The sequence below is a fragment of the Lepeophtheirus salmonis genome, chromosome 7 (genome assembly GCF_016086655.4).
Source record: "Lepeophtheirus salmonis chromosome 7, UVic_Lsal_1.4, whole genome shotgun sequence".
Lineage (NCBI taxonomy): Eukaryota > Metazoa > Arthropoda > Copepoda > Siphonostomatoida > Caligidae > Lepeophtheirus > Lepeophtheirus salmonis.
Window position 1 is genome coordinate 1814875 of NC_052137.2, and position 25519 is coordinate 1840393.

At 31.5% G+C, this 25519-nt stretch overlaps 2 protein-coding genes across 2 annotated transcripts; both read right to left on the reverse strand.

Moving 5' to 3' along the window:
* Positions 1 to 11533: 11533 nt before the first annotated feature.
* On the reverse strand, positions 11534 to 11950 carry LOC121121607 (longitudinals lacking protein-like). The gene has a single exon (XM_040716570.1). The coding sequence runs from the start codon at positions 11948 to 11950 to the stop codon at positions 11534 to 11536; it is 417 nt and encodes a 138-aa protein (XP_040572504.1).
* Positions 11951 to 12482: 532 nt separating this feature from the next.
* Positions 12483 to 14723, reverse strand: LOC121121635 (uncharacterized). The gene is made up of 2 exons (XM_040716602.2): positions 13979 to 14723; positions 12483 to 13743 (listed from the first exon to the last, which is right to left on the reverse strand). The coding sequence occupies exons 1-2, from the start codon at positions 14604 to 14606 to the stop codon at positions 13475 to 13477; spliced, it is 897 nt and encodes a 298-aa protein (XP_040572536.1). The 5' UTR covers positions 14607 to 14723; the 3' UTR covers positions 12483 to 13474.
* Positions 14724 to 25519: the final 10796 nt, after the last annotated feature.

Sequence of the window (25519 nt, forward strand, 5' to 3'; positions counted from 1 at the left end):
TAAGTTACCTTAAAGGCAGGGACGTAATCATTTTGGGAGCAGAGGGGCTTCAGGGGCGTCCACAGGATTATATATATATACGAGTTTTTTTTTTCGGTTTAGGGGGAATTATTTATGTTTTAGTTAAGGAACTTGATGAAGAAGCTTAGGATTAGGCTTTAGCTTTAATAATAACCCCATGAAAACAAATATCTCTAAAAAAAACAATTGATTTTTTCTCATGAAGTGAAATTACTAAAAAAAAAAATACGAATAAGGGGATTTAAATTTTTTGAAAAATAATTTAAAAAATTAAATTTCAAATGTTACATTTAGAAGAAAAAAAAATCAATTATTAAAAAAAATCAATTATTCACAAAAATTAAATTTTTTGGGAAAAAATTTAAAAAATCTACAATTATTCACAAAAAATTAAATTTTTTGCAAAAAAATTCAAAAATCTACAGCTGTTCTCAAAAAATTAAATTTTAAACAAAATTTCAAAAATTTAATTTATAAAAAAGATTAAAATATTAAATTTTTATTTGACGAATTTCAAGTTGAGATACATTACTTTTTTGTGATATTTGACACTCTACATTTAATATTTTAATTTTTTTTTTTATAACAAAGGTGTCTGAATTTTTTATTTTCAAAACCCCGAAAACCAAGCACCCCCCTCCCCCTAAATAAAATCCTGCAGACGCCCCTGAAAAAGATGTATGAATTATCTTGGGCAAAGCTCTAGGTTACACAAAAATTAAAAAAAGTTTTTTCGCTCTACCAAATCCCCAATCCAGTATTTTTTTTAGCTTGATTGAATGATTTTTTTTTTTTTTGATCAAGTATCTACGCAGACCAACGTTAATAGAAATACAACCCTAGATCATCATGTAACCAGGCGTGCTAGAATTTTCAATTTGATGTACCGAACCGACTGCTAGGCAAGAGAGACATATTTTGACGTAATAGAGAATAACAACGGTATATTAATACCATATATAATACTAGAAATTATATGATTAATAGTAATAGTATATTCTCTTTGACGTCACTATTAAAAACCATAAAAATAAAATAAAAATTGAAATATCGAATTTTAGGAGAGAAATATTAAAATCCAAAGCTAATTTTCTAGTAAGAAGCAAACATTCTTTAATTGAGGGAGGGGGGGGCAACCCCTCCAGCCCAACCTCTGGTCTTGGCCTTCAATAAGTGTGGGTATTATAAAGGACTATTAATGGTTATTGGCAAGTCATGGCAGGGACTATGGGGTGGGGGTGTTACACCACAACTCCCTGATAAAGTCTTGCTCACTCATTTCTCGATAATAATTTGTCAAGTATTCTTTTTTATTTTCAGAGATAAAAAATTAAAAGTGTTATGGTAAAACCTTCTATTTCTATTAATATTACAGAGGCATAAGTTTACACTACATAGAAACAAACAATGTTTCCTTTATTAATATGGATATTATCAGCACCAATCACATGAATGGTTTGAATACATCTTTATAACAAATCTCTGTCAAAGTTTGACAGAGTTGTACATAAAACCCATGTACAAAGACTAAAATAAAAAAACTCATAATTCTTTCTGAGTGTTTAATAATATATGTAATTACCTGAGACAACCAGGTACTCTTTATCATCTAATAAAAACATGTATGGGTTTCATTCAATGACGTGCTATTGTTGTTGTCTTGTTATCATCCTACAAAATCGTATCGTAAAAAGTATACAAATATATAAAAATACATCGTTTTTTGTTTTGAGCTATCAAATGTGTTTATGTATTTTCTCTCTATTTCTATCCCTCTCCTCCCACTTAAATTGTGTAGATTGAAGAAGATAATAAAAAAATATAAATATATGTATAGGGTGTGCAAGGAAAAGTCCTCTAAACTTGAATGGCTTATTCCTATCTATTTAACTACTTTTTACTTTTCTAAGTTATGAAGAAAAAAAAATACCTCTCCCAAATTGAAGAATTTTTGCTTTTTAATACGAAATTTAATTTAATTTTTCAACAAAAATTTCCAAAAAAATTAATTTTCAGTAAATAACTATGTATTTTTGCAATTTATTACCAAAAAATTTAATTTTTAAAATTTTTTTCTTAAAAATTTTATTTTTTGTGAACAAGAATTCAGTTCTGAAAATAATTTCCGAAATATTAAATTTTTTTCAGAAAAACCATGGATTTTTGAATTTTTTTTCTTTAAAATTTAACTTTTTGTGAGTAGTTGTGGATTTTTGTAAAAAATTTAAATATCAAATATTGTATACCTCAGAATAATTTCATAATTTTTAATTTGTGAATTTTATTTTACAAAAATTTTAATTTTTGGATTTTTTTTTCAACAAAATTCCAAAAATCAAGCCCTGCCCCCTCTCAATATAATCCTGTGGACGCCCCTGATAGCAAAAGGGTATTTTTCACTATTATTTATAATATTAAAGAATAGGAATCAGCGTCGAAAATTTTTACTAGAATCGAATCGAAATCGGCTTTGGGAATTTTTTTTTTTTTTTAATCTTTCCATCACTAATTAAGACCCTTGTTAATATCAGCTGCCTGTTTTATGATTTCGGTGGAAAAAAATGACATACTGAAATAAAAGGGAGAACCTTCTACATTTAAAATAGTTTTAGTGATCGGGAAAATATTATAATTACATTTAAATATTAATAATATTATTATGAATTTAAAAAGATTACAACAAAATTAGGGGATCCTTCAGAGGGAAATGTTGCCTCCACGACAATCTATTAAACTATAATAATAATAAAAAGATTCAAGAGCGCACGCACAAACCGTTTTCCTTTTTCTAATCTGTAAACCGTTTTTTTTTTAAACAAAAGTCTCAAAACATAAATTGTTTACAATGAATAATATTCACTCCAAGTATTTTTGCAGGATGTCTTTTTGACCTTAAATACCCCTGCAAAAGATCCATAATTTTATGTCATTTTCTTTGATGCTCACTCCTTTTTCCGCACATTTTGGTCAATCTTTCGTAAAAAAATAAAAACATTTTGTTTTTAAATAATTTGAATGTATGAAATCCCAAAATTGTAATGTCTGGTCCCGTCCGAATCGGACGTTAAAAGCCTCACTATTGAACAATCCTCATAAATCAATCATTTTAAAATATCTAATTAGACCTAAATACAGAATAATGGTAAAATATGTAGTGATTTAAGGATACTTAAAGTGTTTTTTAAAGTCCAATAACAGGAATCAAAGTGGAACTGGACCTATTTTACAGTCCCATATTAAGAACGAATACAGCCCTAGTTAATAGAAAATATAAAGTAGATTTACTATTAGGATAATTAAAAAGTTTTGCGTTTTTTGCCATATGTCACTAGTGAGCTATATCTCAGATAAATACATTGAATTAAAAAGCTTAAAGTATGCCTAAAGGTTAAGCGTACACTTTATAAAAAGTCCATTAACATTTTTTGTGCTAGGTGAAGACAGTTGTCTGTTTCAAAATGTAAGTAAAAAACGTAAAAAATCGAAGCATTCTTCTGTATCACTACGACCAAGGTGAAATGGTGGCTAAAACAAATTGTGCTGTTTATGGACCCAATAGAGTATCCAATACAACCGTAAACCGGGGTTTCAACAATTATGTTCTGGTAATTTAGATTCGAAAATGCCGATTAAATAATGGAAATCGTCGAGTGTGAACGGCATGTGATAACTTATTCCAATGCCCGGGGTCAAAAGTACTCAAAGCAGACTTGCAACGAAAAATATGGCTTTCTTTGATTACTGGTGTCAAAAATGGCTGCTCCAACCTCACCAGGCCCTTTCTACTCTTTTTTGATGGTTTTGTAGGCTATCTGGTGTGAAACTCCGAGATCTCTTGCATCGCCCCTCATGGACTTGAGGGGACTTCGTTCTGGTAATTATCAACGTCGAAAATGTTGATAAAATAATGGAAATTGTCAAGTTGGAACGCCCCTGAGCACTTATTCTATTGCCTAGGGTCTGATGATTAACTAGAAAACAGTTTGGAACTATCTAAATGACAAAATCCTAGCTATGTTCATTTTATTGTAAAAATAAAGCGAAAAAATGCTCTAAACTTTTTAATTCATCTAATACTTTACTCAATATCCCTCAATTTAACTGGACATTTTACCGCCGCACTCTGTACGTACATATATATGTAAGTACATACTCCATTAAATATCATAATAAGGTTTTTTTCTTCATATATGTTATGTTAATCTATTTCATGATTTAAAAAAAACTGTTTAAATAAAAAGTATGTATATATGTAGAGGGATCCGCCTCTGGCTTTAAGATCTCTGTGTTATAATTAATAATAAGGTTTTTCTTTTTCTTCTCGTTATTATTATTGTTTTTCTTCTTATTGTTATTATTGTAACTGAGAAATTTCAAGGTTGTTTTTTGTACCACCATGTTACTTAGTTATCATGTACATCGTCTCTCAAACTTAATACTTTAGAGCAGGGGATCTCAAACATTTTCAGTAGGGCTACCCTTCTAAAGTTCATTTACGGTTTTTTTTTAAATACCTCTGGATACTATTATTTCCATCTATGGTAGCAAATGGTTTAAAGGAAAACAGTTATTTTCATACGACTTTGGGAGCCATCAACAATTGTTTCATTGATGAACTAGGGTGGGAAGTAAAATAAGTTTGACTTCCCTAAATAGTATGGCGGTCAAATGTAAAGTATATTGAATTATCTGATGATAAAAGCCTCAGACTGTGAGACAAAAAAAGAAAAGATTTTGAGTAAAGAGTAAAGGGAACATCATATTTCTTTTTTGAAAAAAATAAAAAAGCATGACTAACACATTTCAAAAAATTCCTTTTCAAAATGATAATAATATTAAATAAATAAAATTTATTAGATGCTGTGTTAAATGAAGGGGCAATTGTACCGCTTATAACTGAATAGCTCCAATGATGATGGAGGGAAGAGGGAGAGAGATGGAGAGGGGATGAAGGGGACAGCTGTAATAACAACCACTCACTCAGCAGTAGCAATATTAATTTGATATGTATAGGGTCTTCCATAATTAGGGCAACGCAGATTTGAAATTATATATCATTATTATAAAGATTTAAAAAGTTTCAAACATTACACAAAAGGGATATTTAGGTAAAAGTCTTTAATAGTGAAGAATGTGTCAATGTCTAGACCAAGGTTTATCTTGGTCTAGAGTCCTCATTTCCTGACAGATTCTTGCCCCTATTTGTTCAGGATTTTACACCTATTTCCCGGGAAAATTCGAATTTAATTATTGTTGTGTTGATCCTAATTTATTTGGTCCAGTTCAGTCTTAGCGTCGGTCCCATCAGTCCTTGGGACCGGCCTTCGGACTATCAGTACAAGAACTGATTAAAAAAATTAATTTAAGTGACGTCATGAAGGACGGAACTTATTAGGCTTGATATATGAATAAAAATCCTCTTGAACAACGAATATATTTCAAGCTGATGACATTCTAAAAGAGATTTACAAACATAACTCGCGCTATAAATCAAATAATCAAGGGATTTACTAATAATAACATTTTACGAACAAAGGCTCCACAGGACCGTTTTTTTTCAAATACAGAACTCAACTTCCTTCAGGATCCTTCTTTCTCTTCTAAATCGTATAACTTGTAAGCCTCTCAGATAAAGTTATATAATTATTTAACATGCAGGACTGGACTGAACTGATCTGGCATGCAATCTTCATAAGGACTGAATTATTTTATTATATAACTTTAATACATATTAAAATGGAATAATTTGATAGCTTTTTTATAACCTTTTATACTAACGTGCAAATGGTGGAACATGTCCAAGATGTGGGAAAAGTTATTTAGTTTGGGTTACTATATCTATATACGTGTATCATCAATTTATTTCTGTTAAAAAACTTTTGCATAGTATGATCTTCAAACCTCAATAACTTTCCCATTCAATGTAAAGAGGTTCCTCAATGAAAATCGCCACTGCCTATCACCATCAAATATAAATTATTTGTTCAATTATTTATCTAGTACCCTTCTCATAAAATAAACCCAAAAAATATCCCAATAATAAGTAAGTAAGCAGGGTGGGGGGTATGCAGGGGGTAGGATGGAGAGTCTGTAACTACCCCTCAAAAAATATTAATTCTGGCAAATTATGCAGCAGAGCAAAAAATGTAATACTTAAGATTTTTTGTGAAGAGCTGTAGATTTTAAAAATATTTTTCGAAAAATGTGATATTTGAAATTTTTTTGTAAAGAGCTGTGGATTATTGAATTACTTTTCCAAAAATGCAATATTTGATGTTAAATTTTTGATTTTCTTTATCCTAAAATGTAATTTTTGCGAATAGCTGTGGATTTTTGAAATTTTTTTCCAAAGAAAAAATAATAATTTTTTGTGAATAGCTGTGAATTTGGAAAATATTTTTTTCTAAAAATTTGATTTTTCGTGAATAACTGTTGATTTTTGGGGGATATTTTTATCAAAAAAATTAATATTTAAAATTTTTTGTGAAGAACTCTGGATTTTTAATGTTTTTTTCCAAAAAAAAATTAATATTTTGTAAACATTTGGGAAATTTTGTAATTTATTTAAAAAAGTTTTAATTTTTGGGCTAAAAAAATTCCAAAAACCAAGCCCTCATAAATCTTCTTTTTTTGCCCCTCCCCAAAGAAAAGAAGATATATATTTAATCCTGCGGACACCCCTGGTAGATTGCCAATTCTTTAGCAACGATACAATTATTATTCAATAATTATTTACAGATTTAGAAGAGCCAAGTCAAATTCCAGCAATCAACAACATTCAGACCACTCATAAGGGAAAAAGAAACATCAAGAGCTGACAACAAATTACAATGTTAGTTTTTATGTTAGCAAGCTCAGTAACCATCAGTAAAAAGATTTGACTCTGAACAATACACAGCCAGATGGCATTAGAATCGCTATTGATTCGTGAACAGCTGATACAACTATAGATTTCATCAGTGAACACAATATATATACAATCAAAGAAATGGCTCAAGTGGCTACGCCCCCTCAGTATCCCCCTTGTTCGTTTTAGGAGGGGTGGGTGGATGGGCGTGTATGATTTGGGATTATGATGAATCAAAATTGTTTTTTTCTTCTTCAAAAAAGAAAAGCAAGGAAAATTGTGGATTATTTCACATATAACTATTATTTTACTGGGGCGTAAGTAACAATGGATATTTTTAATACTATTCCTATCCAAATGTTCCAAATCTAATGAATAATTACAGGATTTACATATGTATATGTTCATGTATTGTAGAGCCGACCGAGGAAGAGGCTGCACAACCTTTTTCTTGAACATTCAAAAAACCTACATCATGAAAATGTAGAGCCTCATTAATAGTATAATGTAGATTATTGCAAATAACGCTGTTTTTAATGGATAAAGTAGTTATTTCCCGATTTTTTTATACAATCCCAGTCTCTTTTTCAATATTTTCGATACAACTGATATCAATTGAAATATTTTTGTTACCGTTTATATTGTAATCAGTTGATGTAATATTCTAAAAATCATGAAATAATTCAGTGATGAGAAATGTGAGATATTTAAACCCTTGTTACACAGGTAATAGTTGCAACAAGGTCGCTAATTTGCATCTCATTGTATGTATATAATTGCACTTCACACCATGCATGGTTTTTAGACAGAGTAGGGCCCTATAGATGTTTTTGAGAGTTAATTCATATTATCAATAATGGCGATAAGATCTATAATATACATCTTCTTATTTCTTAATCAGCTATAATATAGGACTCGGCAACATTACTTCCGTTTTCCAAAAGGCAATAAAATAGGCTTTATATATGATAAAATTTCATTTATACTTTCACTTTTTTGTTTCTTTTTAAATAACTTTTCATTTGAAGATTTTAAACGGGTAATTGTTTATACAAAAAGATGCAAAATTTAATTACAATGTTATTTAGTTTTATAAAAGTGGATCATTAGTTGATACGATACTAAGTTAAAGCAATTCTTCAGAGGACTTAAAAATGTTGGTTTTTCTGTAATAAATCTGGTGCCAATATAGTTCTACTTGGTCAAATCCAATCAGTTTTAATTTTAGCATGACCTCTGATCTGATAGCACCAAATAAAATTGCATCCGTAACTTATATTACACAATAAGTGTGGATAAATAATTAGCTATTGACAATTTAAAAAAGTCTTAAATATGAAGTTTTTTTCAAAATAAATCCGATTTCAATTACCCAATTTGAACAAACTCTGCCAATTAAGGATCCTTACATAACATCAAATCTGATGGCATCGGTTTTTCGTTCTTTATCATCATTATACGTAAAGCAATTAGCGTTCAAATAATTTGAAATTTAGAAAATGAATTGAAAAATCGTTGTTTGTATATTAGCAAACGAAGCAATTAACAGATTCTCATAAATCGAACAAATAATAACTCAGAAAACTGAATCGGAATCAGTTTAATTTTATAAAATATTATGTCAAATCATTTTTTTGGAGTATTTATTTTCGACGAGAAACTCACGTTTCTCATTACTCCAACGCATCATAGCGACTGACTCTATGTCCAAGAAAACTCATGAATCTCACCTTTTGAATAAAACCAATCCCACTCCGCTTCTAAAGCCTGATTGCCTTGAGCTATAAAAAAGGAAGTGTTGATGTTGCACCTTGAAATTTGATAGCTCAACATCATGAAAAGTATTTACTATTTATATTATTTTTTCTAGGTGGTCCATTCAAATCTGATCACTCACTAATTCAATAATAAATAAAGATTGAGCGATCTAAATTAATTTATTTTCTTCTGATATATTAAAGCATACGCAATTAGTTACAAAACAAAAAAAAGTTGAGCTCTCTAGTTTAAATACATGTTGACAAAATTCGACAATTGAACGTGTTTGACGAATTTCCATTGTTGCACTCCAAGCAGTTGAGCGTCTCCAGGAGGCCCTTATACGCTGCCGGCAAGTCCAAAACGTTGGAAAAGAAGAAGGGCTCTGCCAAATAAGGTCAAACACGACATAAAAGGAGTTAAATAAAACAGCCCAGGCCAATCACCTCATGTCTATGATGGCCCATGTAAGAGATCTCGGGATTTCACACCGGAATGTCCACAGAGCTATTAAAAAAATGGATAGAAAGGGCCTTGTGAGAGTGGAGAGGCCACTTTTGAGACCAGCCATGAAAGAAACCCATCTCCTCCATTGCAACACTCTTTTGAATTCTTGTTTGACACTTTTGAACAACCCCCCCTCCCCCTAACAGCCATGATGCAAATCCTTCGACTATCCCTTTTTGGGTACATGTCGAGGGGAAGGCCTGCAGTATCCATATTCCAAACACTGAGGCCCTTACCGCCATCCATAACGGGTGCCAGGGATTCCACAGCCGCATGGAACCCATCATTGCCGCTAAGGGCGGCTACATTAATGACTAAGAGAGCTAAGAAATACATCTATTTACAGTATTAATTTTCTTGAAATTATATTCTTAATTAATAAATTATATCTTGTTGTTGACAATTAAAATTCAAAGTATTCAGATTTGAATGTACCACTCCTCACTCTTCAAAAATATTATTTAGACATATCGTTTTATTTCTAACTCATATTAGATATTTTTTAACTTTTGCAAGTGGAAACCGTCCCAAACTACGGGAATAGTTGCAAAAATTGACGAGTGACACTCAAACGTAATTTATGGCAAAACGATTGATTCGTAATAACCTTAAAAGCATACATATTTATGGGTGCAGTGTTAAAAAGGAGCGAGTCTAAGTTAAAATAGCTCGGAGTAATGGAGCCCAAAAAGTATTGCAACTCTCTTGCCGTCTACCCTACATAATATATTATCGACAAAGTAGAGCACAATTGAATTCTTTTCTCCCTCAATGTAATAAAAATCAAAAGACTATAACAAATTATAATAATATGTGTTTGGATATTGTAATGAAGCCATAACTTTGTTATAATATTCTATTTGAATAGAAACCGCAGAGAAAAAAAAAAAGATATTACTTATTAATTACATGGTATTTAAGTTTCAAATATATTATGTCTGTGTGCAAAGGGACCACCATTAAATAGAATACATGATATTATATGTATTGTACAACCATTAGGGTGTGTCAATACTACAGAGAAACGCAAAATAAAAGAGTACAAAAGTTTTTTCATGAAAATACGTAGTTACACGTAGTTACTCGGTTGTATTTAGATATTCTCTGAAAGCTGTAAGTAACAGCTGTAGAAAAAGAAATATTCAGGGGCGTCCAGAAGGGGACGCCTGGAGGAGCTGTAGTCCCCACCTAAAAAAAAAATAATGGAATTTTTGCTTTTATTAGAAAATATATTATTTTATATCTAATTCGATTTTTCAATTTTTTTCTCCAAAAAAATTAATTTTTCTTAATATCTTTGGATTTTTTAAATTTTTCTCCATACAATTGAATATCTGAAATTAAATTTTTTGATAACCGCGGTGAATTTTTGAATTTTTTTTTTCAAAAAATTTAATTTTTGAAATTTTTCCCGAAAAAATTTCAAAAAAACCAAGCCCTCTTAAAAATATATTCCTGCGGACGCCCTTGATGTTTTTCAAATTGCTTACAACAAAAAAACTGGCAGGCTTACGAATGTTAAGTATTTACAATCCTAAATTGATGTACACCTCTTATTTTCTCAAGGGTTTGAAACTTGTACTAGAGGGGGGAATTATGTTAACAGTGCATCCTTCCAAATTGTGAACGAATTATCCCAAGCTTCAAATTTATCAAGATTCTTAAAAAGTACAAGTAGTGAGACAATTTCCTTAATATAAACAATTAAATCTGAAAATGGCTTCCCTTGGCCTCCACCATGGGTTTGATCCCATTCATGAATCCCTTGCATATCTTCTTCAAATATTCTTCTTACATGTTAGCCCACTCCTTCTCCACGGCTGCCTTTAGTCAAGAGGGTCGCAGTTTGGTGAGGACAGAGGCTAAATTGATTAGGTCCAGAAATTAGCCATGTTGTCTTCAAACCATTTTGAGAGGATTTTTGGCCAGTCTTACTTTAAGGCTCATTTTGTCGTTCTTCAGCTTTTAAATCTTTGTAATGAGAACCTTGGAGCAGGGAACGATGCAGGAAATCTCGTCATCACTCATTCCCGCATCAAGTTGAAGTAACACAAGATTTATTTTGGCCTCCATATCAGTTGTCCTTAGATAGATTTTTGAAACTGTGTAAAGCATAACATTTAACGTTTATTATCATTATGAAACAAAAACACATGTTAATCGATTGGTTTAAAATTAAATGATAGACAGAATCCAAGGATTTAATAGTATATATACGATGTGGGAATGATTTAATCAATTAGTCATCTTAATGATTAATAACACCGGACACCTACTCCCAAAATTATACTCCTAGGACATTTAGTGACAATTCTGATGGACTCAGACTTGATGTCTAAGAATTAGTACTATGAGGACTCTGACTCTAATACTGATGTTCTGATCCATTTTGAGTAAATTCTAAAGTATTGCTCTCATCCAGGTAGAGGGCTGAGATTCACATCTTTTTCGGGGAGTAGAATAATTTGAGAGACCTTTGATTTGAAACTCTTGAGCAATGGAAATGAAATCATCTAGTTCTTCTTGACCCACACTCACTTCTCCGTAATACATAAAGCAAAGGAGTAGCTCCAGATAATAAAAGTTGATCCCTCTCAAATAAATCAGGGGATATGTCTGGACGGGTGCGGATCCAATTATAGAACGAAATACAGGAGAACATGCACATAGAATCACCTTGTGAGCCTTGATGAGCTTTGATCCGGAAATGATCGTCACGTCAAAAAGTTCCTCACTTTGACGGAGATCCGAAAACCCTTGTTTGAAATTGGATTCATACTCATTCCATCGCAGACATAGGCGTTCCAGAGATCCCATATTCTTTTATTAAGCTTATTAATATTCAATGACGATATAATTTTCTTACAATTTATACTAATTTGAATATGAATAGATTTGTTGCTCTAAACGTTTTCTCTGACGTCAAAAATGGCATCATAATTCAGGAGTACTAAAGTAAATAAAGTACTCGTTTCATAAGTATAGTTGAAGCCAGTTGTATATCAAAGAATATATATATTCTACTTCAGGACATGAAAGAAAATTTCGAGTGCGAGTATTCATTTATATTTAATAAAATTGCGTTCCGTTTACTAAATAAATATACGCACTCAAAATTATCTTTTGTGTCCGAGGTAAAATTGTCTTTGTATTAAACAGGGAACATGGAAATTATATGGAACGATATTTGTTGCAACAAGATAAAAATAATATTTAGCAAAAATCGAGAAAATTCCGATTGGTTTCTTAACTTACACTGACGGTAGTACACGGCATTCTCGGAGTTTTTAAGCGTCAATGAACAGACCAAATTTTCTTTAATATTATAGAAGGCTAACAAAGGGTTACATGCATTATAAATTATAGGATATTATATCAAATGTAATATTATGGATAAAAAAATGTGTTATAAACTTCAAATAACATAGTAAATATATTCTTGAAAAAAACATTGTCTAGATGTGAAATCTATATTTTATTTGTGTCAAATATTCACAAATCGAAATTCCTAAAGACTGTTTAGCACTAATTCAAAAAAGAATTAGTTAATAGCATTTATTGCCACAAACCAAGCAAGATTTTTTCCGTACTGGCAAAAACAAAAAAGTTATGAAGAATAATGTTGTCGAAAAAATAATCCTCGATAACTGTTTCATTTTTGTAGTTATTGCAAAAAAAATGTGATAAAACTTTCTGGAAATTGTAAATACTATATTTTGATAATTGCATTTATTTAAATAACGTACTGTTTTGTGACATTTCTTCAGAAAAATTGAAAATTGACGTTTGATGAAAAAAGAGATTTTTTTTTTGAAAAAATAGAAAAATTATCCTGAAAATGACAGATATTTCAATTAAAAATCAATTTTTATGTGTCAAATTTATATGCAAACGAATCTCCAGATAAATTTCTACAAACTTTACTACATTTACGAAACCAATATTTCATTGGAAGTTCATTTTTTTGCACGTGAAAAGAAGAAAATTGTAATTTTGACAGACTTTTTTTTTCCACATAACATTTTTTATTATGAATACATTTAGAAAACGTAGTTATTATTATAGTTGTTGTTTTTTAGACGCCATTATATGACATATCGAGGATTAATGTCAATTTTTTTGCGAAAAAAATATTTACAAGATATAAATTTAAGCGGAGTAATCATCACGGCCATGCTTGTCATTATTTCAATCATCCAACCAGCCACTATGAAAAAAGTTCGATGACCTCTGAGAATATGTAATACAACTGAATATAAATTCAATTGCACCTATTTCTATATAGTGTCCATATTTTATACTACAAACTTATGACCCTTTTTTTTATGAGATTTTGTTGCTTCAATTAATAACTTTGGGACCTTCAAAACCGACGCTTTCAACTTTATGTTTTCTGTATTTGTGAAAGTAGAGACTACGTTTTGTATTGTATTTTTTCTCGCAGATGGAGCAAATGTAACCCCTTGTAACAAGGTGCTTGGCCTCAACATGATTATGCATATCACGCCGCCTTTGAGCCATATAACAACATTTTTTGCATTCATATCCCTTTCCAGTTTTTTGCTTGGAGTAGTGTTGAATAATTTCTCTATTTAAGGCTTCATCATAGTCTGGAATTGAAAAAAAATAATAGCCAATAGTTTAATTGAAACATGATTCAATTTTTAGTAAAGAGTGGTACTTGGACTCATTTTCATTTCATTTTCCAAGGCCTCATTGAAGTTACTACAGAATAATAATAATAAAAAGGATGAAGATATCCGTGCTAAATTGTGCGTAAGTACTTTACTGAAACCACCTTAGGACTTTCTAGCACCTGCATTACTAAATAAAATAAAAGCAAACCTTGGTTTTGTTCGGATGAAATTGATTCTAAAGATTCTTTATTCGTTTCCATTTGTTCAGATGCCTTGTGAATAAATTCTAAAGTATTGCTCTCATCCAGGATACAACATTCTTTTTTTTCTGTATTAGGGCAAGATTCTGAGAGGGAATCGTTTATATTATGTGTCACAAAGGAAGGGCCCTGGGAATCATGAGGTGGATATGGAGTGAGTTCATTTGGAACAGTGGAGGAGGTAGAGGGCTGGGATTCACATCTTTTTCGGGGCATAGAATAATTTGAGAGACCCTTGATTTGAAACTCTTGAGCAATGGAAATGAAATCATCGAGTTCCTCTTGACCCACACTCACTTCACCGTAATACATAAAGGAAAGGAGTAACTCCAAATAATAAAAGTTGATCCCTCTCAAATAAATCAGGGGATATGTCTGGACGGGTGCGGATCCAATTATAGAACGAAATACAGGAGAACATGCACTTAAAATCACCTTGTGAGCCTTGATGAGCTTTGATCCGGAAATGATCGTCACGTCAAAAAGTTCCTCACTTTGACGGAGATCCGAAAACCCTTGCTTGAAATTGGATTCATACTCATTCCATCGCAGATAAAAGCGTTCCAGAGGTCCCATTTTCTTTAATTTATCTTGCAATATTATTAATATTCAATGTTCATTATATAAACACAACACAGAAGTATGTGCTTCGAATGTCAAATCTTTACCGTTGTTGTACTTTCAATATATTAAATAATAGACAAACGAGACAGCAAATATACTGTAAGAAGTGCTAATCACTTCTCCGTTATCAATTAATAATAATAATTCGATATGATAGATTATTCATATAGGTTAAATACTCATGGACTGACGAATAAGTATAATAACAGGCTAGACTAGACCTCTTCAAATTTGATTTTTGTCATCAAAAATATAGAAACTGATGTTTGTCCCATGAACCAAGGTTAAGCTAACATTTATACAAATAACTTTAATTTTAGACCTTGAGTATGCCTGCCACAAAAGCAATTTAGCTTAAACATTGACGTTTTTCAAAATTGCTACAAAAGTTCATGCGTTGAAAGTGGAATCAAATGAAAGCCATGTATCAAATATGTATACTTGAATATGAAGATAAAAAATACATATTTGTAAAAATCGTATTTATTTTCAATATACAAACATTAATATGCTTTATACTTGTAGAGGATGACATCCTATGATACCTCATTATGATTTCAAAACGTTGCTCTTAATATAAATGTCTAATGAGAAGATATCCATAAATATTTAAATGATAATGCAGAGTGCAGATTGTTTACTAAAATCTATGATGAAAGTACTTATTTAGATATAACTTAAATAAAAAAGAAAACGGACAAGGAGATGCACGATCTAATATGAACAAAAATACTAATTTTTTTGGATTTTTTTGAAAAAAAAACCCAAAAATAAAGCTCTCCCAAAATATAATCCTGCGGACGTTCCTGACTTTTCCACGACAAATATCCAAATTTTTTGCTAATTCTCTGAATACTCAAATTGTATAGCATGGTCACATTATGAAATACCCGTATTTTCTTAATAGAACATCCTTTTAGATTGAAGGAAGGAAGATTTTGCATTATTAGTAACGCACAAAAATGTACATTCTTACACAAATTGAGCCTACCTTACTTTATACGTGTAGTGAAGTTCAATAATTTTAATTAAAATAACAGTGCTAATTATAGATTACTCACTTAAAATTTTGGACTATGCTAATTTCAGCTACAATTCAGAAACTTTACAAGATTTGAGAAAATAAATTTTTTTGTGAAAAAATCCAAAGGTTTAATAAGAAAAATTTGTTTATAGAACATTGACGATAATTCGCTTATATTAAATTTTTGAAAATAAATTCAAAAATCAACAGCCTTCACTAAAAATTAAATTTTTTTTAGATAAATTTTAAAAATACACAGCTTTTACAAAAAATATAATTTCAAAGATTAAATTTTTTGAAATTTTTTTTCAAAAATCAATAGTTGTTCACAAAAAATTAATTTTTTTGGAAAATAATTTGAAAAATTAATAGTTATTCACAAAAAATTTTTTTTTTTTTTTTTTGGAAAATAATTTCAAAAATTAGAGTTTAAATATAAAATTATTTGAAAAAATATTTCAAATACTAATTTTTTTTTGGGAAAAATTTCAAATATTAAACTTATAGGAAAAAAATTTGGAATCACCATAGATCATTGACAGCACGCTCGAGAGTTATTCTCTTGAATTTGATCTGTGTATTCCTATCTTAGATGGAGTAATTGTAATACTATAATGTTTACTTATACTTAATCAGTGCAACCCCATCTAACCAATAAAAGGAACATTAAAAGAAGAAAAAAAAAATCTATAGTTGTTCACAAAAAAATTATTTTTTTCTGAAAGAAAATTTCAAATATTAAATTTTTTTTGGAATATTTAAAAAAAAATTCAAATATTAAAAAAAAATATGAAAAATGAAATGAATATTTAAAAAAAAAAATTCAAATATTAAATTTTCTTGTAAAATCAAAAATTTATTATTATTTTTGCCTGCTGTCCCTCCATCCCTCCCCTGTGGACGCCCCTGAATTATCAATTACTTATCAATAATATAATTAAATTTTGATCGACTAAAGCTACAGGGTTATTCTGTATTTATGAGTAATATAACTCTTGGCAGATGTGCCACGGCATCTATTTTAGTAATTTTTATTAAAATTATCAAATTTTAGAGCACTAATATGTCAATCATCATCCATGGAAGATTAAATTATTGCATTTTCCCAAGTACTGTAAATCCTTTATTTAAAAATTATTCTCCCATTTTTTTATTGCAACTTGTACAATTTGCTTATACAAGTTACAACTTGTACACAATTTATATAAATACAAATGTATTAATTCATAATCAATTTTAAGGTTTAACTTGCTTTTGTGTCGATGGATCACATATATCACATATATTTTAAATAATTTTCTCATAATCATAAAGTAAATTGTATGTAGTAAGACATCATATCTTACCCCTTTCAAAAAATAGTTGAATCTTTGTTTACAGAAAGTTTAATCATTAAACAATCATCATTTCAATGAATTGGAATATGTATTATGCATGTTTAATTTAATTCAATTTTATAACAAACACAGATAGATTATGTCAAATTAAAACTTATATACTAAACATGAAATGAAGTTAATTCATACTTCAATCAAAGTTTTGAAGAAAAAAAAAATTAAGCCATGTATTATTCAATTAAGTTATCAAGTTTTACTAACAGTTTCATCAAGATTTATTTGAAATTTGTCCTTTCTATTTTGTAAAAAAATATCAACTATGAGCCCCCATGATGGCCTCTGCCTTCATTTATTATGCAACTTATGACGTCAGGGGTAACTCTGTATATTTTTAACACATATAAGGGGCTGATATATAATTATTAGAGTATTTTAGTAAGATGTGTTGGTCGCATTTTGACATCCAATAGTTAATAGTTCACTACTTTCCTTAATATCAATCAAAAAAGATTCTTTATTGTTATAAGACTAAATTATTTAGGGCCCCAAAATTGCCAATATCAACATTGCTAGCTTCAGAGGAAAATCCCCTATATAGCATTTTTTTTGACGTCATAAATTGCATCATAGTTGAAGGAAACGCTCATATTTGATATTTTTAGTACATTAAATGAACAAATTTTTAATACATCTTGATGAAACTTCATCAAATGTCTTTAAGAATAAGCAAAGACTCAATACTTGTATTCAATACTACAAGATACCAATGATGAACACACTGATATTCGAATTATATTCAAAGAAAGTGGATCTATAGACTATATCTATGAATGTTTGTATGTAGGAGTCTCTGAATCAAATGAAGGGCATTTTTGATCTAAGGTGTACATATATATATTATATGTAGATATGTTGGATCTAAAAAATAGCAATGCAGTCGTATTAAATAAGTATTGCAGGCGTGTGCATTAGAGCGGTTTGATTTTCAATTTTTTTCGAATTTTGATTACGACAAGTGCGGAAACGTTGTCATATGATATGAAAATTACCTATGAAAATTGCATTGTCCCATTTAGGTCGCACATTTCAATCAAATTATGAAAAAAAAAAAAAAAGCAAAACTCTTTACATAGTCAATATAAATACTAAAAAGATATTTATATAAAATAATGTCTATAGACATTTTTATAACCTTTTTAAGTTGTAAGATTTTTCTAAAATTTTAATATGAACCAGAGAAGGAAAAACCCGCGTATAGCACACATCCTTTTTTTTACTTTTTCAAAAAGGAAAGATCAAAGTTATCTCTTATAGTATTTTCTCTATTTTGCCCCATAAGGTAGCTTTAGAATAAAACTTTATTGCTATCTTTTATAGGTTAGACCAGGGGTAGGTAACCTTTGATACATGGAGTGCAACTTCAACATTTTTAATCAATGAGCTTGCCACAATCAACAATAATGGTGGAAAACATACCGAAACTACGAAAATATGATCTAATTTGCGAGTGCTAGTGAATATATCTCCGTGTGCCATAGGTTGCCTATCCCTGGGTTAGAATAATGTCTACAATAATTATTTCATGCTAAATAATGATTAATGCAGTATTCTAATCCTTATTGACGAAATAAATAGCTTTTGTCTACTTTCATACTTTGAGCAAGATGTGCAATCTAAAGATGACATTGTATGCATATTTTTGATCTAAGGAAGAAAAACAAACTGTTTTTCTTTGTTCTTCCTTATAAAATAAAAAATAATGAATGTTAAATGTAAACAAACTTAGGAACTAGGTAAAGCACAGGCAGTGAAAGTTATGCAGACTAAAGTATTCCTGGCTCATCCTCAGTTACCATATTATTTTTGTCCTCAAACCTCTCATTATCTTTCTTTCATTCTTGAGGAGAGAACATATATTCGTATTGAACAGCTACATGTGAGTGTGCTTATGAAAAACGGCATTGGTACGATCACCGAGGTACGCCTAACTCCGTTCGATGAAGAGGGTGTGGAAATTTGATTTGCTACAGTGGATTCAATCTTCAGGACATACAGGATTGTAGAAGAAAAAGGGAAGGCAAATATAATGGTAGCAACGCTACCCTCCCATATCCTCAGAAACTTTCCACCAGAAGATTTGGGGGCTCTTACTAAGAGATCAAGGATTGCTTTATTAAGAATTACTGCACTTCTCCTCAGAACAGATTCGGAGTGTCCAGGATCTTCTAAAGAACGAATCTCTTTCCCCAAGTAAGGTAATGTCGAAGGTTCGACGATTATTTAACCCGGCATTCGTACCTGACTTGAAGGATTCCTTATGCAGGAGGATGGTGATACGATCCGCCCCGGACTCATACAGACCCATGGACCCGGCCCAGACAAACATGAAGTCAGAAGAATTTGTGAAGGCTTGTGATGGTTTAAAGGAATCTGCTACGGCTGGGATGTGATTTTCTAATTCTCCTTACTGTAGTTCGGAAGAAATATTTGAGGTGTCTATAGTGAGAAGGCAAAGAGATGTGAATTGGAAGAAAAGAAGAAGTAAACTTCAATTTGCTATAAGCACAGGACTTAAAACGCTGAGGCAAAGCTCTGGGCCGCTATGTCCCTTCTTTTCTCTCATCTCAAAAACTAAGTAGTCCTCAGCTCTTCAGGGCTGAGGTTTTAAACCCATACAAGGATCTAATTTACGCAATCGACACTAAAACAAAATTATTTTCATTATCGATTCAGGAGCTCAGGTCTTTGTTTTATACAAAAAATTGGCACTTAAGGATTTTAAAAAGGTTAAGCTACCATCCTTGGTCGCCTTTGGAGGAATTTAAAGTTGTTCATTTGGGGTATCATACCTGGATATCGTCCTTGACGGGAAGAACTACTCCTGGATTTTTTATGTAGTAAACAAGGTTCCTCCAATTTTAGGTGTTGATTTTTTACGACGTCACGAGTGGCTCCCTCTTCAAAAGACAGGCATGCCTCCACCTCAACAAGCTCATCCTTGACCAAGAGTTCACGGAGCAGTTTCCTTTGCTCTTCTGTTCCTAGGAGTCTCACACATCTGCTTGGCACTCGGTGAAATACTTGATAGTTACTACAGGACCGCCATGTTTTGCCAGGGCTGAGAGACTTAGTAGGCCCAAAATAACGTTCCTGAAGGAAGAAGTGGGCGAGCTCTTGGAGCTTGGAGTTCTATGAGTGTCCTACTACTCCTTTTAATCGGCAGTACACATCTTGCTGAAGTCAAGTGGAGGTTTTCCGTCTCTGTGGGGACTTTTGTCCCCTGAATCGTATGTCTAAGCTGGATCACTATACCCTTCCAAACATGAGCCCCTTTTCTCAAGGCCTTGAGGATCCAAAGTGTTCAGTAAGCTAGATTTATGCAAGGCATACAATCATATCCTTATAGAGGATCAAGATGCTCACAAGACGGCAATCGTTAAACCCGACTATACTCCCATGCCTTTTAGGCTACAAAATGCAGCACAGTCTTTCCAGTGATCTCTCTTTAGAGTGCTGTTGAAGCTACAAGAAGCATGTCTCCGTCTCTTGGAAGATAAATAATGTAAATGGGCAGTACACTCTTTACATTTCCTGGGCCATCACGTCTCGGCAGAGGGAATTAAACATATTTCAAGTAGAGCTATTGGAGTGTTAGCTCCTCAAAAGTCTCGTTAAGAACTTCAGGTCTTTTTAGGATGGTTCAATATTATGCAATTTATATACCGCGTCTCTTTATCTACACCATGTATCCCATATTGCGAAAGCATGCCACGTTTTAATGGGATGAAAAGCAGCGGGAAGCCAAACAAAAAAATTATTTCTGAACGGACTCTATTGGCATTTCGAGAGGTTAGCACCCCCTTGGCACTGTCAACATATATGTTGTTGATTGGGATGGGAGGTTCTTTAGAGCAAAGAACAGGAAGTGTTTGGACACCATTGGCTTTTTGGTTCAACTCCTGTCCTGTGCAAAGCGAGGAAAGAGAACGTCGTGCCTGACACCTTGTAGAGACTAATAGCTCCAGTAAGATCTGAAATGTTTTCCCACTTGAAGAGTTGTTACAAGAGCAGGTTTCGAACGACCCACGTAGCCATGATTTTAAAGTGTCATCTTTTGTTTCTAGGAAGTTTAGAAAGTTTGTTCTGGTCGGTTTTGAAACGGAAAGAAATTTCAGAGTTATAATGTCATCAAACAAGTCAAGTAAAAAAATATTTGACTTAGCTCACGGTCTTTCACACTCAGGTTTTTAAGCTACTTTATGTGAGGTCTCCAAGTCATTGCGTGGCTTAATTTGAGAGAAACGGTCAAAAATGGACCCTGGAATGTCTATCTCGTCAGAAGAACAAAGCAGTGACTCATTCGTTTGGTCCTACTCCGTTTTCTCCTGATCCTCCAAGACTTTGCACACTTCTTATAGATATTGTTGTGCCCTTACCTCCTTCAAATGGATAAAGGTAGCTTTTAACGGTTTTGGATAGGTCCACAAGATGGACTCTATGTGTGATACTAAGTCTGAGATCATTGTGGAGTCTTTTTTTCGGGGTGGATTTCAAGATTCGGAGAGCCAGAGGAATTCTATTTATGGAAGGACTTTGGAAGAGAATGGGAGAAGTCCTCTGATCAAACAGTTTTTCCACTACGGCTTATCATCCCGAGTCGAATGGAATTCTGGAAAGATTTCATAGAACTCTTATGTTAGTCTTGACTGCAAGGATGGACCAAGAGGGCGAGTCGTAGTTTAAGGCACTTCAGTTTGTGCTCATGGGGATTAGAGCATACATCCTATGTTTACCGGGAGCACCATTTTTTGGTATCAGCTCCCACTTAGCAATGTTGTTGGCCGATTCCTCTGATACTCCAAAGGACAGGGACCTTTTCAATAAAGTGAGAAATATGAATGATATTTCACCGAAAATTATTTCTTAGCCTTCAAGCTGAGTCCAGACTTCTCTAGATGCACTCAAAAAGGCGAGTCATGTGTTTATTAAAAACAAGCCGATCAACCAACTTTATCTCATATGTATATTGGTCCATTCAAAGTACTGTCTAATTCCGACAGGGCTTTCAAAATAGACCTAGGTTATGGGTAAGACATTGTATCGGTAGACCCTTTGCCTGCTTTTTGGTGCTTAGGACGCTCTCCCTGTTTTTAAAAACTTATTTTAGATCCGCCAACAAGGATTTTATCATTCATTTTAAAAACAACAACTTCATTTTATGCTTTTATTTCAATTTTCTCATTTACGTATTTATTCAAATTTCTCATTGATTTTTTTTATTTTTTAGATTGGTGTAGAATCTAGGGGGAGCACTGAAGGACCTCTTAGAGCTGTTCTTGTTTATACCGCGTGAATATATCTAATAGAAGGACTCTAATAAAGATTAGTTGAAGTAAGTTAATCAACTTGTATGTACAAAAATTGATCACATGGTCATTTTTTCGTTTAAAAAAATGAACTGACAAATTGTGAACGGTCCTAAGCCTGCACAGTGCTCACTAATCAGTGCAATACAATTGATGAATCCCATAAAACTAGCTGTACCATTGCCAAATCTTCAGGATATCAGTTACCTAACACCATACGAGGGTGGACTGAATAGTTTTCCACCTCAATAAAAGCTAGTCACATCTGTTGACAATTACTCAGTCATTTTGATTTGAGGGTAGATTTTGAGGAGTGTCGAAACTTTATAAAGAGGAAAAATCATTTGTTATAGCCTGATTTTATTAATCAACCTAATGTACGTATATGATTAATCGAAACAACAATATTTTGTGCATTACTGCCTAAAAAATAACATTTAGATTCGTTCAAAAAGAATTTGGAATTATTATTAATAATACATATTTGTAGTATATTTAAAAATATAATCATTCAATGAACTAACCTGGTACAGCAATAAAAGGTCATGATTAAGGTCATGATCATGCTACAAATTATATTTTAAAACTTTTATTTAAAAACAAAACAAAATGAATATATTTGGACTTGAAATTACTTTATTTTCTCTATGCAATAAGGTGAATTCTATCAGTTTGTATACATGTATGTATGTTTTCCGTAAAGTCATTTTTGAGTTTACTTTGGGACTGCATAGATAACTCTGTCTAAGAAATAATAATGCAATCTTTGCTTGACATAATAAAAAGAAGAGAAATGGGAGTAAATAAAATTTCGGTCAGGAAGCTCTCAAGAGACTAAAGTACTCCCTGCTTCATCAGTTATCACGTCATATTTTAAAAAAAAGAGGTGTACATAGATTTTGGGTTGTAAATAAAGGCTTCTTAAGCTTGGAAGTACCATTTTGTTGTTGGCAACTAGAGCAATATTTATTTTTCTCAAGGTGTTATTTACATGTTTGAGAAAAGAACATCCAAGTATTGAGTAACTACGTGTGAGTGTGCTGACGGAAAGTAACACTCAGGATTTGTTAATGAGTGATCTTTTACATTATTGAAGTAAAGTGTGTCTGTTCGTAGACGTCTAATCACTCCGGGTAATCCCGGATTAGTTAAATACTACTCTGGGCGGGCAAGAGTTTGAAAATTGTGATAGAGGGGGAAATTTTGTTTACAGTGTGTCCCTCCAAATTGTGAGCGAACTTTCTCACACTCTGATTTATCAAGAGGGTCCAGCTTTTTCATCTTGATAATGACACCCTTGGAGTAGGGGACGATACGACAATTCTTGTCACTACTCATTCCCACGTAAAGAACCGATCACACAAGATGTACTTTGCCCTACATCTTAGTAGTCTTTGGTCTGATGAATAAATTTGTTTCACAATAATTATTTGCTTTTACCATTTTGATGGAACGGGGAAAAATCGGTAAATTATTTAGTAAGGCAATCAAACCTTTCCATAGTTTCAATCACGATTCGCTGGAACACGCTGTATTTGCATACTAAGTTTATAAAATATGCATGCTCATAAATTATGTATTTTTTTTTTTTTTTGACAATGGAATATTTCACAAGTACCTTGACAGAATATTTTATAAATTGAAAATATAAATTGAAATTTCGCTTTTGAATTTTTATCAAATCAGTTAAATGCTTTAAGTTAATTTGTACTAACACAATTTCTCCATAATTTGTAATTTACAAGAACGCGATTAATTCCACAGATAATTATGCTCGAAAGCTATAATTACTAATTACCACATCAACTTATCTTCCACAACTATAACATTGCAATAATTAATTAAAATATAAAATACCTAAATTCAATCTATTTATTGTCCCGGACTTCATCTATCTGACATGAGTTTCGAAACTGTGTAAAACATGACTTTTAACGTTTATTATCATTATGAAACAAAAACACATGTTTATCAATTGGTTGGAAAATAAATGCCAAGGATTTGATAGTATATATACGATGTGGAAATGATTTAATCAATTAGTCATTGTCATGATTAATAACACCGGACACCTACTCCCAAAATTATACTCCTAGGACATTTAGTGACATATCTGATGGACTCAGACTTGATGTCTTAGAATTCGGACTATAAGGATTCCAATACACCTATGTAACATTTATCCACGCTATTTATCATCTTAGAATAATTTTTGAATACTTTATGAATTTTTGAAAGAATTAAAACAAAACTACTAACTATTGGAGAACAAAATTGGTGGTATATTGTAAAGTCCCTAATCGATCAAAAATAAAGTAAATTTTACAGATTTAGAAATTTCATAGGGATTTTCAGTACATATTACTTTGAGTATATTCAAGTATCACAGTTTACCATTTGCCATCAAATAATATTCAATACAAATGTTAAGTATTTCCGTATTCTTAAAGTCATTTGATAAAGTTTCATCAAGATTTATTAGAAATTTGTCAATTTTATATAGTGAAAATATCTACTATGAGTCACAAATTTGTCGACGTATTCAATTATGACGTCTGTGAAAACGGTCCATTCATATTTTGATAAGAATTGTCTACAATGACTTTAATCAAACGTGGATAGAACAGACTACAAATATGCATCTTTAGCCAACTTTTTACCTTTTTAAAAATTTGTGAATATTCAAAATGTATAAGGATTTAGATCTTACTTATTCCATAAGATATGGTTAAACTGACTATTTACGATATCCAATAATTAAACAATCAGTTAAAGTGTGAGGTATATATAATTTAAACTAGAAAATGTACAAAATCAATATGTACATTATATGACATAATGAGGATTATTGTCAAATTTAGATAATATATATTTAAGGCGAGTTATCATTTCAAGTTTGATTACCTCTGAGAGTATATAATATAGCTTAATTAAAATTAAATTACACATATTTCTATATAGAGTAGATCTTTTAGAGTACAAAATTATAAATTAGGACACTTGTTTTTGAGGATATTTTGTTGCTTCATCTAATAACTTACGGACCTTCAAAAACGACGCTTTCACCTTTATGAATTCTGTATTTGTGTAAGTAGAGACTTGTTTTGTACTTTTTCTTGGAGAAGGAGCAAATATAAC

Excerpts from the sequence above, each read along its gene's own strand:
- LOC121121607 (XM_040716570.1), bottom strand. The coding sequence starts at position 11,950 with ATGGGATCTCTGGAACGCCTATGTCTGCGATGGAATGAGTATGAATCC.
- LOC121121635 (XM_040716602.2), bottom strand. The coding sequence starts at position 14,606 with ATGGGACCTCTGGAACGCTTTTATCTGCGATGGAATGAGTATGAATCC. Across the intron at positions 13,744-13,978 it reads TTCATCCGAACAAAACCAAG|ACTATGATGAAGCCTTAAAT; the intron begins GTTTGCTTTTAT and ends TTTCAATTCCAG.